This window comes from Lepidochelys kempii, chromosome 25 (assembly GCF_965140265.1).
Source record: "Lepidochelys kempii isolate rLepKem1 chromosome 25, rLepKem1.hap2, whole genome shotgun sequence".
Classification (NCBI taxonomy): domain Eukaryota; kingdom Metazoa; phylum Chordata; order Testudines; family Cheloniidae; genus Lepidochelys; species Lepidochelys kempii.
In genome coordinates this window covers 12742177-12757667 of record NC_133280.1, presented here as the reverse complement: position 1 = coordinate 12757667, position 15491 = coordinate 12742177, and the positions used below count along the sequence as shown (strand labels likewise).

Below are 15491 nucleotides of genomic sequence, written 5' to 3'. Positions count from 1 at the left end.
TTTGGGCACAAACCAGGGGCCTGCAGAGTTTAACACTTGCGTCTCTCCAGCTTGAGCTGAACGGTCAGACACGGGAGCTGGGGGCCTGTATGAGACTTGCCCCCCCATGGCTCCAGCCCAGAGGCCGCTGCGTCGTGCACCAGAACTGCATTAACGCCCCCAAGAGCTGGTGCCATTGGTCTAAAGCAGCTGAGTCACCACGGCCAGCATCACACGCAGAGCAACTGGTTCCCCACAGGAGCAGCTGGCCAAAGCCTTAGCACGCCCTGCATTCCATGTCCCCATATCGCTCCCACAGAGAAGGGGTGTGAGCCAGGGACGGTTGGTCCCAGCAACCCCTCGGCTGGGCTAGGATAGGATCCTTTCTCTGCTAACCTTGAGAAAGTCCAGGGACGTTCAGAGGCAGGCAGAGCTGTCCTTGCACCCGTGGAAGGGCAGGGCCCCTTCCCCTTATGAGTTTATTTGCTTAGCTCAGTGGAATCGCATGCAAAATAAAAAGAGACTGAAACTCGATTCACTCTCCCAGGCTAGGGAGCTCTCCAGGAAGCTGGGTGGGGACAGCAGGCATGCAGGAGTGGGGGGAAGACACAGGTGGTCTGACACAGATGACAGCTTCATTCCAACCCAACAGGGCGGGGGCCTTAGCGGCAGGGAGAGAAGTGACCTCAAACCCTCCCCCCTTCATTCCTCCAGGTGTCAAGTCAAAAGAGGGAACAGGCCTGGCCGACCCCCTCCCTTCCCAGTGGTACTGAGTTCAGTTCTCCCTCTCCCCTCCTCCCCAACTAGACGGTGACTAATGGGAGGGGGGAATTAGGGATTGCATCCCCCTTGCCCCTGTGGACGGACACACACACAGACTGACAAGCATGTCCATGTACACACCCAAACAACACGAAGGCAGCTTATTAAAGAGGACCGATCTCCTTGGCCCCCTCACCCCACCCCCAAAATATCTCCACAGTCCAAAGAGCAGCAAGGTCTTAAACAGCCTCAGCTCCAATTCACCAGTCCCAGCCCCATGTGCAGTCAGAGAAACTCTCTAGCTAGTAGTCTCTGAGCACGGAGAGGGATTTGCACTTCCCATCACCCCGCTGGGAGGTAGGGAAGGGCGTCTGAGGCACAAGACAACGTGAGGCAGGGAGGCTCCACCTGGGCCACAAATTGAACCCAGCTCGCCCACGTCCCATTCCGCCCCCTAGACGGGCTCCCCTCCTTTTGCATTGGTCAGGGTGCCTTTGCAGGACCATTCCCACTTGTGCCCAGCCAAGGTGAAGCGCAGGGGCGCGCTCGTTTGCTCCCCTGCAAAGACACAGCAGAGAAGCGAGGCCCGCGCTCTTTGCACTGGTGTACGCCCTGACACAATCCAGGCCACCCCGCCAGCTCCCTGGGGAAGAGAAAGTAGACACTCAGCCGGCCACACGCCGCTCAGCTTCCGTGCGGGAGCTTTGCTCTGGGCCGGACCGCAAACAGCAGCTCCGCCGACCCCCGAAGGCCCAGGCCACCTCCAGTCCAGCAATGAGAGAGGCGTCTCGGCCTGACGGAAGCACACGGGGTTCATTCTGTGTTTATTATCTTTTAAATCATTATTTTTTTATTTTATTTAATACAGGTAACTTAAATGAGGTGATATAACATGAATACCCTCCCCACACACACACCCGCGCACACACCCACGCACACACCGGAGAAGGTTAATGCTTTCCCCCCCCCCCCCCATCATGGTTATTTTTTCCCGTTATAGATTTTTTATTTTTTTTTTTTTTAAAAAACCCCAGGCCAAGGAGGGGATGATGGCAGGAGTGCACACACTGTACAAAATAGTACATTTAAATATTGAATTCAAAATTAAAAAAATAAACACAAAAAACTACAGCAACACGTACAAAGGAAGTTCACAGCTGGGGAAAACAGGATGTGTAATGGTGTCACGTGACCAGAGGGGGCGGGGTCCCGCCACTACTCGGAAAGCGGCCGAGCCAATCAGCTAGCACCGAGGCGCTAGAATAACGGGCCGTGATGCTGAAGGAATGGACGTTACCGAGGACTTGGTTTCTACACCATAGAAAACCGGACGACAGCTCACGGGTGGGGTTCTTGCTACAATTGTGGGGGATAAAGAAAAAGTGGGGGCTGGTGTTTTTATTGGGGGGGGGGCTGGCCGTATCAATACATTTGGGGAGAACGGATTAAAAAAAAAAAACAAAAAAAAAAAAAACAACCCCAAACTCACCAGTGAGTTTAAAAACCAAAAGGACCCAGAATCCGGGGCCAGCTGTGCTCCTGCCTGGATTTCCAGGGCACTGTCGTTCCAGGGTAGCGATGCCACAGTCCCCATCGCCCTCAGACAGACATGCTACTCCGAGACACCCCCTTAGGGACACCCGTATGGGCATTGGTAGAGCCTGCTTCCCCCTCCCCCCCGGCTAAAGAAACAGGGTGGGAAACAGGGCCGCGGGTGGTACCCAGCTAACAGGATACACTAGTGGCAAAGTTGCTTCAAGTTTTTCCTTTCATGGGGCAGGCGGCTGCAGAGGGGAGAGCGCTGGGGGAATACAGCAGTAGAAACCCAGACCAAGACACCTCAGCACGAGCACTTCTAACCCCGGACAAAAGCTCAGGCCCAGAGCAAGACCAAAGGCAAGGGGGTAGCCCCTCCCTGCTGCCTTTCGACTTGGAGAGGGAAATAAAGCTGTGGGAGGTGAGGGAGGGGGGTTTTTGGAAATTAAAAGTACCAACTCCTTTCAGCCCCACTTTGGCCTGAATTAACTCATTCCCCAGTAGCGCCCTTTGTTCTGCAGATAACATTCCAACTCGAGTCCCCTTGGAGGGGGGACAAAATCGAGTTGTTTTCCCAACCCCCACCCACCTCCCCACGCTATCTTCAGCTAACCGTGGTTCAAGGGCTCCTGTCTCCCCAAGTTTGAGTTAATGCTACCAAAAAAAAGGGAAAAACCCCAGAAAAATCCACAGGGACTGCTACTTTCTTTCCCGATTCCCCCCTGCGATCATTCATGTTATTTTAAAGTTTATTTGCATCCATACCACCCAAATTTAAAAAAAAAAAAAAAAAAAAAAGTAAGATGGAAAATTTGATCTCTCCCCTCCACCCCCCACCCCCTTCTTTCCCACCCCTCCCCCAAAACACACAAAAAAGACTTTTACAGACAAAAAACACATCACGTGGGGTTTTCTATTTGCACAGATCTCCTGACGGGGAAGGAAGAAAAAAACAAATGGACAGGAAAAAGGATTTCTACAGTCTAGGCAACACTAGGTCAGTACTGGCTCAGTCAAGTTATTAATGTCTATAAATATTAGCCCCAAGGCCTGCAAACAGCCATTACCAAGTACTGGATTTTATTTTATTTTTTTTTCTTAATTTTCCTTTTTTAAGTTAAAAAAACACACAACCAACAGCTGGGTGGAAAAAAAACCTTCTGAAATTAAAAAGTTGGTCTCTACAGCAGAGGGGAAATCTATTTATTTTACCCTCCCTCTTCCATAGAAAATAAAGCAAGCCACCTTTGCTGCTGCAACGAGTCAGAATTAAGTACACCCACACACACCCACACACACACCAAAAAAACCCAAACAACCAAAATAATTTTTTGTTTAAAAAAAAAAAGAAGGATAGAGCTATTGCATTGTAATTTACAATGCAAAGCAGGGGGTGGGGGTTGAGAATAAACAAACTGGGAGGATGCCCCCAGCATCTCCTCTGAGGGTCCGTAACAGAGATCTCCAAAGCCAGCACAAAGCTGTTACTGGTGGGGGACGGGGGAGAGCTGCCCCGGCACTACTTCACAACTGAGACCTGTAAAGTGCATGTGGGTTCTGCAACCTAACTGTGTGGAGTTGGGACAGGGTTGGATTGGTTTAAAAAAAAAATTAAATTACAAAAAAAAAAAAAACAACCAACAACAGCTGAGCAATGCTACATATAAAGAGGGAAGGAAAAATAAACAGCCCCCAAATTCTGGGATCCCATGTGGCCCAAGCATGCACAGCTGCCCTCTCCACGCCCCCCCCCAAATATATATATATATATATATATATATAGCGAGCGCCAGGCTCCGAGCCTACAGGGAGCGCTTGCTTGTACTGTGCATGCTTGGGTCTTTCACAGCGAAATGAGCAGCTTTGATAAACCACAGTTCCCCTCTCCCATCCGACGAGCAAGCACTCCGCTCTGCGAAAACGTAGGAAGTCTGGAGCCTGTTGATTCGTCAGACGGACTCCGTTCAGTTTCTCGTGCGTTGGCTTTATTGGTTCGGCGGCGGTGTAAGGCAGGCATGTTAGAGTCCACTTATTATTCAAAACGGGAACAAAACAAAATCCAGTTCGCCAGCTTGAAACTCCAGCGCTTCATCTCCCCGCATCATACGTCTGGGAGAGCTCCCTTCCCCACCCTCATCCCATCCCCTTCCCTCTGAAAAATAAACCAGGAACAAAAATCAAAAGTGGGGCAACCCCTCCACGCTTTTCCAACAGACGTCACCCAGGTCTGCCCCAGGCATCCGGCGAATACAGAGGAGATCCGAGCGATGGGACTGAAGAGACGAGAGTCCTGGCTCTCCCCGGCGGGGTCTGTCCCACCACAGGCCCTGTTCGTTCATATCAGCCTGGGGTGGGGTGGGGCGGGGTGGGGGTGTGTGTGTGTGTCTATGCTACAACAAATTCGGATTTCAGGTCTGCCTTGACTTCAGGCTTCCACACTGAATCCTCGAAGTCTAGGTCCAGGCTGCCTTCGCTAGACACGCTGCTGTTGCTGTTGGTCCGGCTGGACTTGCGATTTGGCAGCCAGTGGTATGGGGCCCGGGCGTCCCGCCGTGCCTTCCGACGCAGCCTCTTCTGCTGCATCAGCAGCTGCAGGCGCTCCACCTTGCAGCGGGTGGCGCGGTTCTCGGTCTGCCGCAGACGGTCACCTGACACCAAAGAGCAATCGGGGGCATGTGTTAGTTTTATGGGTTCACATTTGGAGTCTTGCTTATGTTACCGCAGCTCCCAGGGGCTCCCACCATGATCAGCGCTGTACAGCACATTGCAAAGCCATCAGGGCGGGGGATCTCCCTTGCTAGCTCAATAGATTATTATCCCCATTTTACAGATGAGGAAGGCAGATGCGGAAGTACCCACCCCAGTTTCAGTGGGATTTATGCATGCATCAGCTCCTCAAATGCATAAAGGGGATGGATTCAATGAATAGGGGTCTGGAACAGCTTCTGTATGAGGAGAGATTAATGAGACTGGAACTTTTCAGCTTGGAAAAGAGACGACTGGGGGGGATAGGATAGAGATCTATAAAATCATGACTGGTGTGAAGAAAGTGCATAAAGAAACATTATTTACTCCTTCTCATAACACGAGAACTAGGGGTCACCAAATGAAATTAACAGGCAGCAGATTCTAAAAACAAACAAACAAACAAAAGGAAGTGTTTCTTCACACAACGCAGTCAACCTGTGGAACTCCTTGCCAGAGGATGTTGTGATGGCGAAGACTGTAACAGGTTTCAAAAAGGAGCTAGATAAGTTCATGGAGGACAGGTCCATCAATGGCTATTAGCCAGGGTGGACAAGGATGGTGTCCCTAGCCTGTGTGTGTCAGAAGCTGGAAATGGGCGACAGGGGATGGATCACTTGATGATTCCCTGTTCTGTTCATTCCCTCTGGGGCAGCTGGCATTGGCCACTGTCAGAAGACAGGACACTGGGCTAGACTGACCTTTGGTCTGACCCAGTGTGACCGCTCTTATGTAACTACCGCCCTTCCGCCCCTTTGAAAATACCTGCGGAGGAGAATTGCCCAAATGGCAGAGGTGGGAGTGAAAAACACCTCATGACAATCAAGCATCCCAGTTCGAGAGCACCATTCAACAAAGGATCTACAAGCACTGCGTGAACCAGTAGGCGAGAATTATCCCCTTATCCACAGATGGGGAAACTGAGGCGAGGAGCAGGAACAATTTAAATACTAGACCTGGGAGAGCACTAAAAAGACATGCTAGAGGGAACAATGTTGCCTTTTTTGATCCAATAGGCCTTTTAAAAAGTGTTACAAGGTCATCTGGCAGGTCAGCGGCAGAACTGGGACTAGAACCGAGGAGTCCTGAGTCCCAGCTCCTTGCTACAACCACTGGACGCCATTCCTCTCCCAGGGCTGGGAATAGAACCCAGGAATCCTGGCTCCCAGGCCCCCTGTTCTACTCCCTGGATCCCACCACCTCTGGCAGTCTAAGGAAAGTTCAAATTCTAGCACCTTTCCTACCAGCAGGATCCCAAAGGAGAGGGAGAAGCTGGACCAGGAACTGAGACGGCTTAGGGCAGCAGCTGTGATCAGAAACTCCGGCTGAACTGCCATGCGGTCGGAGGCCATGCACCGAGGACTCCCCTGTCTGGCCATCAGGAGTGATCCCGCCCCAGCGCCAAATGCTTGCTAGCTGCCCCACTCCTAACTGAGTTCCTCTGAACTCCCCCACTCCTTTCAGTCCCTACCCCCCCCCCCCCAAAGAATTATTTACCCCTCCCGGAGTACAGGCCAGAAAGCTTCATTCCCAGACATGTCCCAAAATCAACACAAATCTCCCCAATTCACAAGCAGTGTCATGTTTGTTTTATCGCCATGGAAACAGCAGGGGGTTGGGAGAGGAAACATACCCCCTCCCATACACACACCTTCTTCCTTCCTATACCCAAGGATAAATAGAGCATGGTGTGTCTAGGAGGACGGGGGGGGACGGACGACGGACAGCTGGGAAAGGAGAACCATTTTGTACAGGCCCTTCCAGCTCCCAGCATTCCCCCTCTTCCCGGTGACCCACGCAAAGAGCACCCAGTTTGATCCCTAGTTCTGGCTGTACCAGCCCCCCCCCATCTCTGCTTCAGCCCCCCAAAATGCCGCTATCCCGGGCCTCCAAGAGGCGGACAGACAGGAGACCGCACAGCAGTGGGGAAGAGCCTGGATCCACAGCCTGGCCTCAGCAGAGCGGGGAGGGGGCTATTAAGACCCCCTCCTTCCCCCAGGCTGGATCCCGCCTCAAAACAGCTTCCGGGGTGGGGTGGGGGGCGCTACGGCCAGTGCCACCCACACCGGAGAAGGCCCCCCAGTGGAAGAGCCCGAAAAGGGTGGTATGGAGGCCACAGAGAGCATGGAGCAGCTCTGCTTCCGGGGAGGAAGGGGTTGGAAGGAGTGGGCAGGGACGCTGCTCAGGTGCTCTTCCTGCAAAGGGAGAGATTGTGCCGGGGCAGAGGTAGGTTTGCTGGGCATTTTAATGTGGGGGGCTCCCCCTTACTGAGTGGAACAGAAGCCACTGGCTGCTTCCCACCCACTCCTCTGAGCGCCGGGGAGAGGGCGCGCCAGAGAGCGAGCGCCCCGCTTGCTTTAGCAGCGAGTGGGAGGATGAACAATTGCACATTTATAGATATGGGCTTCAGTGCCGGAGAAAGAGGAAAAGAGGATCCCACTCAATAATAAACTTGGCCGTGAAAGCGGCTCTCTCTCCCCCCAGCGCCGGGGGAGGGGAGGGCGCATGTGGCACTAGGTGGGGTGGCGAGAGACAGAGATGGGATTACAGCAGATCGGTTCTGCAGCCTGGCAGACAGGGAACTAGAACCGACGAGGCCCCGAACCACACGGGCTGCGAGCAGACAAGGATGGTCATTGTGTGTGCGCATGGGGGCAGGAAAATGGGCCGGACAGAACCGAGGCACAGAAAATATGGGTTCCCTGTTTCCCCCATTACAAGGAGGGGAATCAGTTCTCCCTGGTCTCTGTGCCTTGGTTTCCCCCCAATCTATGAAGCAGGGGTAGCACTCTTCCAGCTCTAGGGGGAGGGATGTGGCTAGGAGGAGAAGGCTGGACATACTGGTGAGGGGCTCCAAGACTGGATTGTCGGGGCCTGGCGAGAACCTAGAGGCTCCAGAGAGTTAATATTCCTTATCTGTATTGGGGGAGGGCCAGAGGCCCCAGTCCCGTGGTGTTAGGCATTACCCAGACACAACGAGGCTCTCCCGGACCCATGGCATGTCCGATCGCAAGTCATCCACCCCAAACCCCAGATCCAAAGCACACACCTGCTCAGGTTTCTGGGGAGGGGGGTCCCCAGGTGTGATCCATCCCACTTGGCCCCCCCAGCTGTTTTCTGTTGCAGGGTCCTGATAGCAGCTCGGCTAAGAACCAGCGGTGCACAGGGAGATAGCTATGCAAGAGAGCCCCGTGGCAGATGGGGAAGGGGGCCCTGAAATCAGTTCCCCTCAGCTACAGCCACACCAAACCCTCTCCCCTGTAGCTACAGCTAAACTGCCCACTGGCGGCAGCTCTTGCCAGAGCCCTCCCACCAGAGATCCCCTCAGCGCCCCCCTGCAGAGACCCTCTCCAAATGCTACTGATGCCTCAGGCCCCCTTGCCGTCCATGGCTGCATCAGTGGGCGGAAAGGCATGCTCGGCATGCACAAGCCTTAAATAGTTAGGATCCCCTCTAGGGGGAAAGGGAGGAAAAAAATCCCTGCAGAGATACTAGCCCTGTTTGTCTGGCGTGCGAGCCAGCGGGGCGCTGTGGGTAGCCGGCTAAACACAAGCAACAGTGTTGGTTTGTGCCCCTGCCCTCCCCCCCTCGCCCCTTCCCTCCGTGAGAGCTCTCTGAGCGACTTCCCCTGCAGCCAGCAATGCAAAGAGACAGTCTGGGCCAGATCCGTCCTCACACAGCAACGCTACTGTTCCCAGGAGCTCGGGACAGCCGAGTACGTGGCTAGGGGTCACCGGGGCTGGGGTGATTGCTCAGAGAGAAATGGAGAGCTGCCCCCACTCCCTCCAGCCCCTACCCACAGATATGTCAGCTGCAAACATGTCTGAGCCAGGTTCTAACACAGGGCAGAAGGGATTTGCAGGGTGAGGGCGTCTATGAACCTTGTTATTAAACCCCCAGGGTGGAGGAGGTGGAGCATCTGTCTCCCCTCTCTCACACGCTAGAGTTTCACACCCATGCCAGAACCTGTGCCAGATCCTGCACTGGGGCTGAGCAGGCTCTGGAGAAGCCCAGTTAAAAGGGTCCTAGGCCATGATGCAGCTACCAGGCTTTATAGCCCATTTCAGACTGGGCTATAAAGTCCATATAGCCCTATAAAACCCTATATAACCCTTGTCCATCCTGGAAGAAGTTGCTACATCGGGAGCAGGACGAACGGGTGACTACATGTTAAATCTGCCCCATCCCTCCCCCCCTTTTTTTTTGCTGGTCAAACACTATTTCACCTTGTGGCGTAGATGGGACCACTGTCCCTCAGTTGCATGCAGACCCACGCGGATGCCAGCATTTCTATAGAGTGGACAGGTCCTTGGAAACCAGCTCAGCCTCAGAGTAGCACTGCCACCTCTGAGACACAGAAAACCCAGCCAACCCCGAGGGGCCCCCTTAATGTCCGCCACCCTGCTCCTTAGCCCTCCCTGCTGGCGAGCCCCGGCTCTGTCCCGCTTCCCGGGCAAGGTGGTGCCAAGAGGAGCCACCGGGGTTGGGCCGGTTGAGGGCCGAGCACGCAGAATGGGACCCGGCTGTGCTCCCAGCCACGTGACGTGAAAAGCAGCCGCAAGATGGCTGGGTGGCCGTGCAGCACGCAGGCGCCATGGGCCCCAGCGAGAAAGAACCCACCCTACTGTATCTTTTCACCAGCAAGGACAGTGCAAAAGCAGCTGGGGAAGGGGGGGCGGGGGAGAGAAAACGAGAGACTGGGCAGCCCCGAGTCCTCCAGCAGCAGCCATGTTTCAAGATGGCTGCCGTGGCCTAGTTCCCATCCCACCGGGCCTCGCTCAGGCTCTCTGGGAGCGCTTGCACGCGACGTTCGGGCCCCAGCGAGCTCTTGTTTGCATTGGCTGAGAGGCAAAGACCCAGTGGGCGGGAGGGGGGGATGGACGCGAAGAATCACATTTGCACGGCACACCACTATGCGGCCCCCGCCTGGGCTTCAGAAACGCGAGTGACTTCCAGTTTCAGTTCTTTTCTTTAAGCAAATCGTTGCAGAGAAGGAACCTCGGGGCGGCCAGGAGTCCCGGCTCCCTTCCTGCTTCGAGCAGTGCAGGTGTACAAAGGGGAGCGACTGCTGGGGGGGGAGCGGGAGGAGAGACGCTACCTTCCACGCCTGAGCGAGTGCGTCTCAGACACACCCTATCCGCCGAGCCCCTCCCTTCCACCCAGCACCCCCTCCTGCCCCAGTTTCAAACCCCTACTGGGAAGAGGAGAGAGGGCTGTTCCCACAGCCCCCGCCTGTCCCCCCCAACACAGATCATCTCCAGCAGAGAACCAGCCATTTCCTACTCTAACCATTCATGGGGCTTTGCAATGTGTGTGCGTGGGCTTAAAGGGGGTCCCAGAGTCAATAGCTTTACAAAAGCTTCCTCCACCCTTGGGTACCGATGGAGGGTGAATTAAATGGGGTGGGGGGAGGAGTTGGGTTCCCACCCCCCCACAATCACACGCAGAGTTTAAGCAGCACCGATCGGGGGGGCATGGGAAGAGGCTGGAAGCAAGGTGTGCAATGTTATTTCAAAACCAATCAGTGAAAGGTCCATGACCCCTCCCAAACCCTAGGAACGGGGTGGGAGGGGGGGGCAGCTGGAGTCGGCTTCCTGCAGGGCTCAGCACATCTCCAGCCCCTGGAGCAGGGCCTTTGTTGTTGCCTCTCCCCCCCACCGCCTTACCCCCTTCTTTTTCTTCTTCTTCTTCTTCTCCTCTCTCTCTCCCTCCCCCTCAGTTTCTTTTCTGCAGCGCCCACCTCCCTGCGCCGGAGCCAAGTGAACAAACAGAGCGGGGAAGCTGGGGTGGATGGAATGCAGCTTCCCCCCCGGCCCCAGGCTGCTCTGGGGGGTCGATCCCAGCAAGGGGGGCTTGAAAGGACTTTGAGAGGGGCTGCGGGGGGGAGGAAGCAGCATTGCTCCGAGTGGAGGAGGGGAGCTCACCCAGAGAGGCCTCCCCGGGGATGGCGGAAAAGGAGAACGTAGGAAGGGCTGAAGCCAGAGGCTGGGGTTTGCTAGGCAGCCTGCAGCAGTGAGCTTGGGAAGGCAGGATGGAGGGGAAAGGAAAGGAGAATGGAGAGAGATGGAGGGAGCTCATCTGAGGACGACACCCCCCCCGCACCCCTCAGCTCCCCACAGGCAGAGAGAGACCCCGAATCCTGCCCCGGCTCCAGGGCAAGCAGCCGCCAGCATCTGGGCAGCTCGGAAGCTGGTTGGTTGCCACGTCTCATTTCTCTCTCCCCTGCCAAGAGACACTTCCCTATGAGGGAGGGCAGCTGCCCGTCTCACATGCCGGTGACGTCCCCGGGCGCAAGAATCCTGCTAAGCCCTGTTCGGCGGCTCCGGCGTCATGAAAGGAAGAACAAGGAGGGGGCGGGAAGGAAAGAAATTAACTTTCTGGGGATGGGAGGGGGCGGCACAGGGCCCAAAGCTCAAGGTGGATAAAGAGCTGCTCCCTGCAGATAAGTGGAGGCCTCCTACACGCATACCCCAGCCGAGCCCTGCCATGGGAACGGGTGGGCGGGGTAGAGACAGGGCCCTGCCTTACCAGCCGCATACACAGCCTCTTACCAACGCTCTGCCCTTGGAGGGACCTCAAAGCCCTTGGCTGGCAGCGCATGGGTTTGGCCGCAGGAGCCACCCCACCCCCACCCATGTGTGATGTCAGGAAACGGTCCCACACTGGGGGGAAACCGAAGCACAGAGAGGGCGAGCCTCTTGGCCATTGTGAGCCATCAGCGCAGCTCGGAATGGAATCCAGGAGTCCTGACTCCCAGTCTCCTGCTCTAACCACTGGACTCTATTCCACTCCCGGAGCTGGGGATAGAACTCAAGAGTCCTGACTCCCAACCTGTGCTCTGATCACTAGACCCCACTGCCTCCACGCAGGTGCCTGGACAGACTATGCCAATGGCTTGTCTGCGACAGCTGCAAGGCTCATGAACTTCTGCAGAGGTGGCAAACTGGATTGGGGCTGGGGGCACACGTCTGACTTCTAGGATCCTGCGTAATCGAGGGCAGATGCGAAGTCCTATCCAGGCAGATGACTGGCTGGAGTCCACCTAGAAGCACCCCAAAGCTTGGCACCCAGACAGAGGGCTCTGCCCCCAGCTGGGAAAGGGCCCAGGGCGAGGGGTGGAAAGTATATTTTCAAGTCTGCCAGGAAGAAAAAGCAGGATTGTTTTGTGTTGACCCCACACACAAACTCTCCCCCCGACTTCTATTTCTGCAGCATGTCCCCAGCCTACAGCTTCCTCAGGGCCAGGCCAAAAATGCCAAACCAGAGGCCAAGTGCTTTCTTCCCCACCCCTCCCCAACCAGCCTCCCTGGCTCTGAATGGGGCCCTTTGTCTCGCCCTGGATTTAGACGGCAAGTGGAGAAGGGGGTGTGCGTGTGTGGCTGCATTGTAGCCGGAACAGAGGCGAGAGCAGCAGGGGACAGACAGGAGAGATTGGAGGGAAAGAAGGAAGTGGGAGGAGATGGTGGCTTGCTGAATGAGATCAGAGGAAGGGATAAAAATCTTTCTGCACCAAGAATTGCTGGGGGGGGGGGGTGGGCGCAGAGTCACCCCCATTCCAGGAGTCCTCCAAAACCCACGCATGCACACCCCAGGCCAAGTTACCCATTGGTAATGCCACCAATCCGAATGGAGTCACAACGCCGGCACAGAACACGGTTCAACAAACATATAGAACATAAAAAAAACGGCCAGATAATTCTGAGAAGAGTTCAGCCAGCGGCCACAACCGGGGCCAGCGCTTGGTTCCCCCATTTTAAACATCTGAGTAAGTGGGGCAAAAGTTTCCCAAAGGCATTAAGTGCCCCCTGTATACGGAACAGTCCTCAATGTCACCAACTGTGCCAAACAGTGTTGGAGACCTACAATGGGACACGCACGTGTTCCTTCAGAACCATGCCACCAAGCCTCAAGGTCACACCTATGAACACCAACTTATTTATATCACAGCTAACCTGATCAGACTTAGGACCCCTCCCCCCTTAATGGGTGCTGTACACACACACAGGTGTTCGCAGCCCCTGCCCTTGAAGAGCTTCCACAATCCTTAGCCAAGATTCTCACAAGTAACTAGAGATTTTTGGGGTGTCCCCCGCCTTCTGACAGGGGACACCTAGTGGCTAGGGCACAACAGTGGGATTCAGGAGACCTGGATTCTATTCCCAGCTCTGCCATGGCCCTGCTGGGTAACCATGGGCAAGACTCTGGGCCTCAGTTTCCCCATCTCTGAAGGGTAGGGGGAGATCATAAAACCGACATCCTTTGTTAGGCACTCTGAGATCTACGGATTAAAAGTGCTAGGTAGTATAACAGAGGGGCCTGATTTGCAAAGGGTACTTTTTGAAGATCAGACCATGTTGGAGTCCCAAAATTCACCAGTGAAAATCTTGGCTCTTCATTTTAAGTCTTAGGTTTTAAAATTTTATTTTATTTTCAATGCCAGGACTAGTTTCCCCATCCCCCTGAGTCCAATTCACCAAACAGGAAGCAAAATTGACAGTCTCTTCTTTCGGTGACATTATTTGGCAGCTTTTAGAACCCCATTTGAGTAATCAGCCAACTATAGCCCCTGCCCATTGAATGGGTTAACACAAGCCCTGTGGTTTTCTACATTAACTCACTGGGGCACACACACCCCCTACTAGGGTTGAAGGGGAAAGGTAAACACACAGATAAGAAACAGGTAATAGGTTTGCAAATTCCTCAGGGAATCACTGAGCGCCTTGCATGCCTTAACTGCATGGATGAGATGCAAATTGGGGGCAAAGAGATTTTTCTTTTCTTTTCTTTTTTTTTTTTTTTTTAAAGAGGAGAGAAACTTGCACATTAAATGCATAGCCCCCAGCTTGCCCACTGGAGGGTGAGAGCATTGATACTGGGTCCCTCCAATGGGGCGATTCTGCATCACTCCAAATCAGTATGTAGCCAAGAAAGCATAGGCATGACAGTACATTTTAATAGGCAAATCACAAGCAGAGGACCTAAAGATAATAGCATTGTAAGATCGTCAGGGCAGGGACCTTCCATTTCTATAGGGCCAGACCCTCACTGGTATTTTGGCCCCTAGCTTCCATTGAAATCAAGGAATTAGGACCCTAAACACCTTTGAGCATGTGGGCTATTGTGCCTAGCACACGGTGTAAACAGAGCGCCCTATCACACACCCAGCCCCCCCAAGTCAATCAACAGCCTCCATTGGTTTAATTATTCTGCTGTTAAGCCTTCTGCAGTCTTTACAGACACTGGGGGGGGTCCTATGCGAAGAGGCTTTTGGAACAAGATGGCAAAGGGCCAGTCATTAAAATAAATAAATAAGCAAACAAACAGGCTCTTTACTCTGCAGCAGAGGGTGGAGTCTGAGCACAGGCAGCTCTACCAGGGGAGTTAACCCTTGGCTAGAAGTGCTGGGGTTTCACCCAGAACCAGGCTCAATCTCTCGGCCTTCTTTCGGCGAAGGGCAAATCGTGGTACTTGGGAACACTCGGCTTTTCACCCTCCCCCTTCGCTGCCCCCCCTTCCCCGCCAGTTGGCTGGAAGCCCCATCAGGACAGTTACAGAACAAAGAGGCAGACGGAACCGGATACACAGAGGAAGTGAATCGGAGCAAGCAAATCCCAGCTAGGGACCCAGCCTCCTTCCTTCCCACCCCATCACCCACACTTCCTCTGTCGTCAGCAGGGGCCCTGCAGCCCATCAAGAACCTAGGCCTGGGGAGAAAGAAATGCAAAAGCCCCCCCCCACTCCTCCTTCTGAGCGCCGCACTAAGATGATCAGCAGAACCATCCTCCTGCCTCTGATGGCCTTTAACTTTCACTCAGCTGCGCCTCTGTCCACACACCACTGAAATCAATGGGGTGCCAGGACCCAGCCAGCACTCTCAGCATCACACCTGTCTTGGGCCCGTGGTGGGCCTGGTCCAGCCTAGTTGCCATGGACATGTCACAGCTTCCCCAACAACGAGGCCTGCGGCGAGCGGCAAAGCCATAGCTCAGCCAACAGGGACAAGCAAACAGCCACAGGGCCACATGCGGGGGTCACGGGGCGGGACTCACCACTGGGCTTGCACATCCTGATTTGGCTCTGGCACTGGACCACGGAGTGCAGGGGCTGCGAGGCCATGGCGGTCGCGGACGTCAGTTTCTCTGAGGTAGTTTTGCTGGCGGGGTCCGGGGAGGGCGGGGGCGAGGAGGGGGCGCACTGCGTCTGGCACCGCAGCTGCGTCAGGGACTGAGGCATGCCCTGGTAGTGCCGCGTGGCGCTCAGGAGGTCATTGAGGATCTGAAGGATGGTGCCGATATCACGCCGGGGCCGCCCGCTGCTGTCCTGGCAGTTGGGGTGCAAAGTGCCTGCAGGGGAGAAGAGTCAGGGGGAGGGGGAGGAAAAGGGTCAGGGGGGATGCGTCATGCCAGGCTGCCTGTAGGGGATGCTTGGGGGGCAGTAGCTGAGCCCTACCCTTGGCACACTCTGTCCCA

The 15491-nt window shown here is 54.8% G+C and overlaps 1 protein-coding gene across 3 annotated transcripts in view; it reads right to left on the bottom strand.

Moving 5' to 3' along the window:
- Positions 1-3170: 3170 nt before the first annotated feature.
- The window catches only part of MIDN (midnolin), a 31870-nt gene continuing 19549 nt past the window's right edge, over positions 3171-15491 (bottom strand). For all 3 annotated transcript variants that reach the window (XM_073324260.1, XM_073324262.1, XM_073324261.1), the window contains exons 7-8: positions 15072-15365; positions 3171-4925 (exon numbers count right to left, since the gene is read on the bottom strand). In XM_073324260.1, coding sequence (XP_073180361.1) covers positions 4663-4925; positions 15072-15365 — 557 coding nt within the window. In that variant the 3' untranslated portion in view covers positions 3171-4662. The remainder of the gene's footprint in view (positions 4926-15071; positions 15366-15491) is intronic.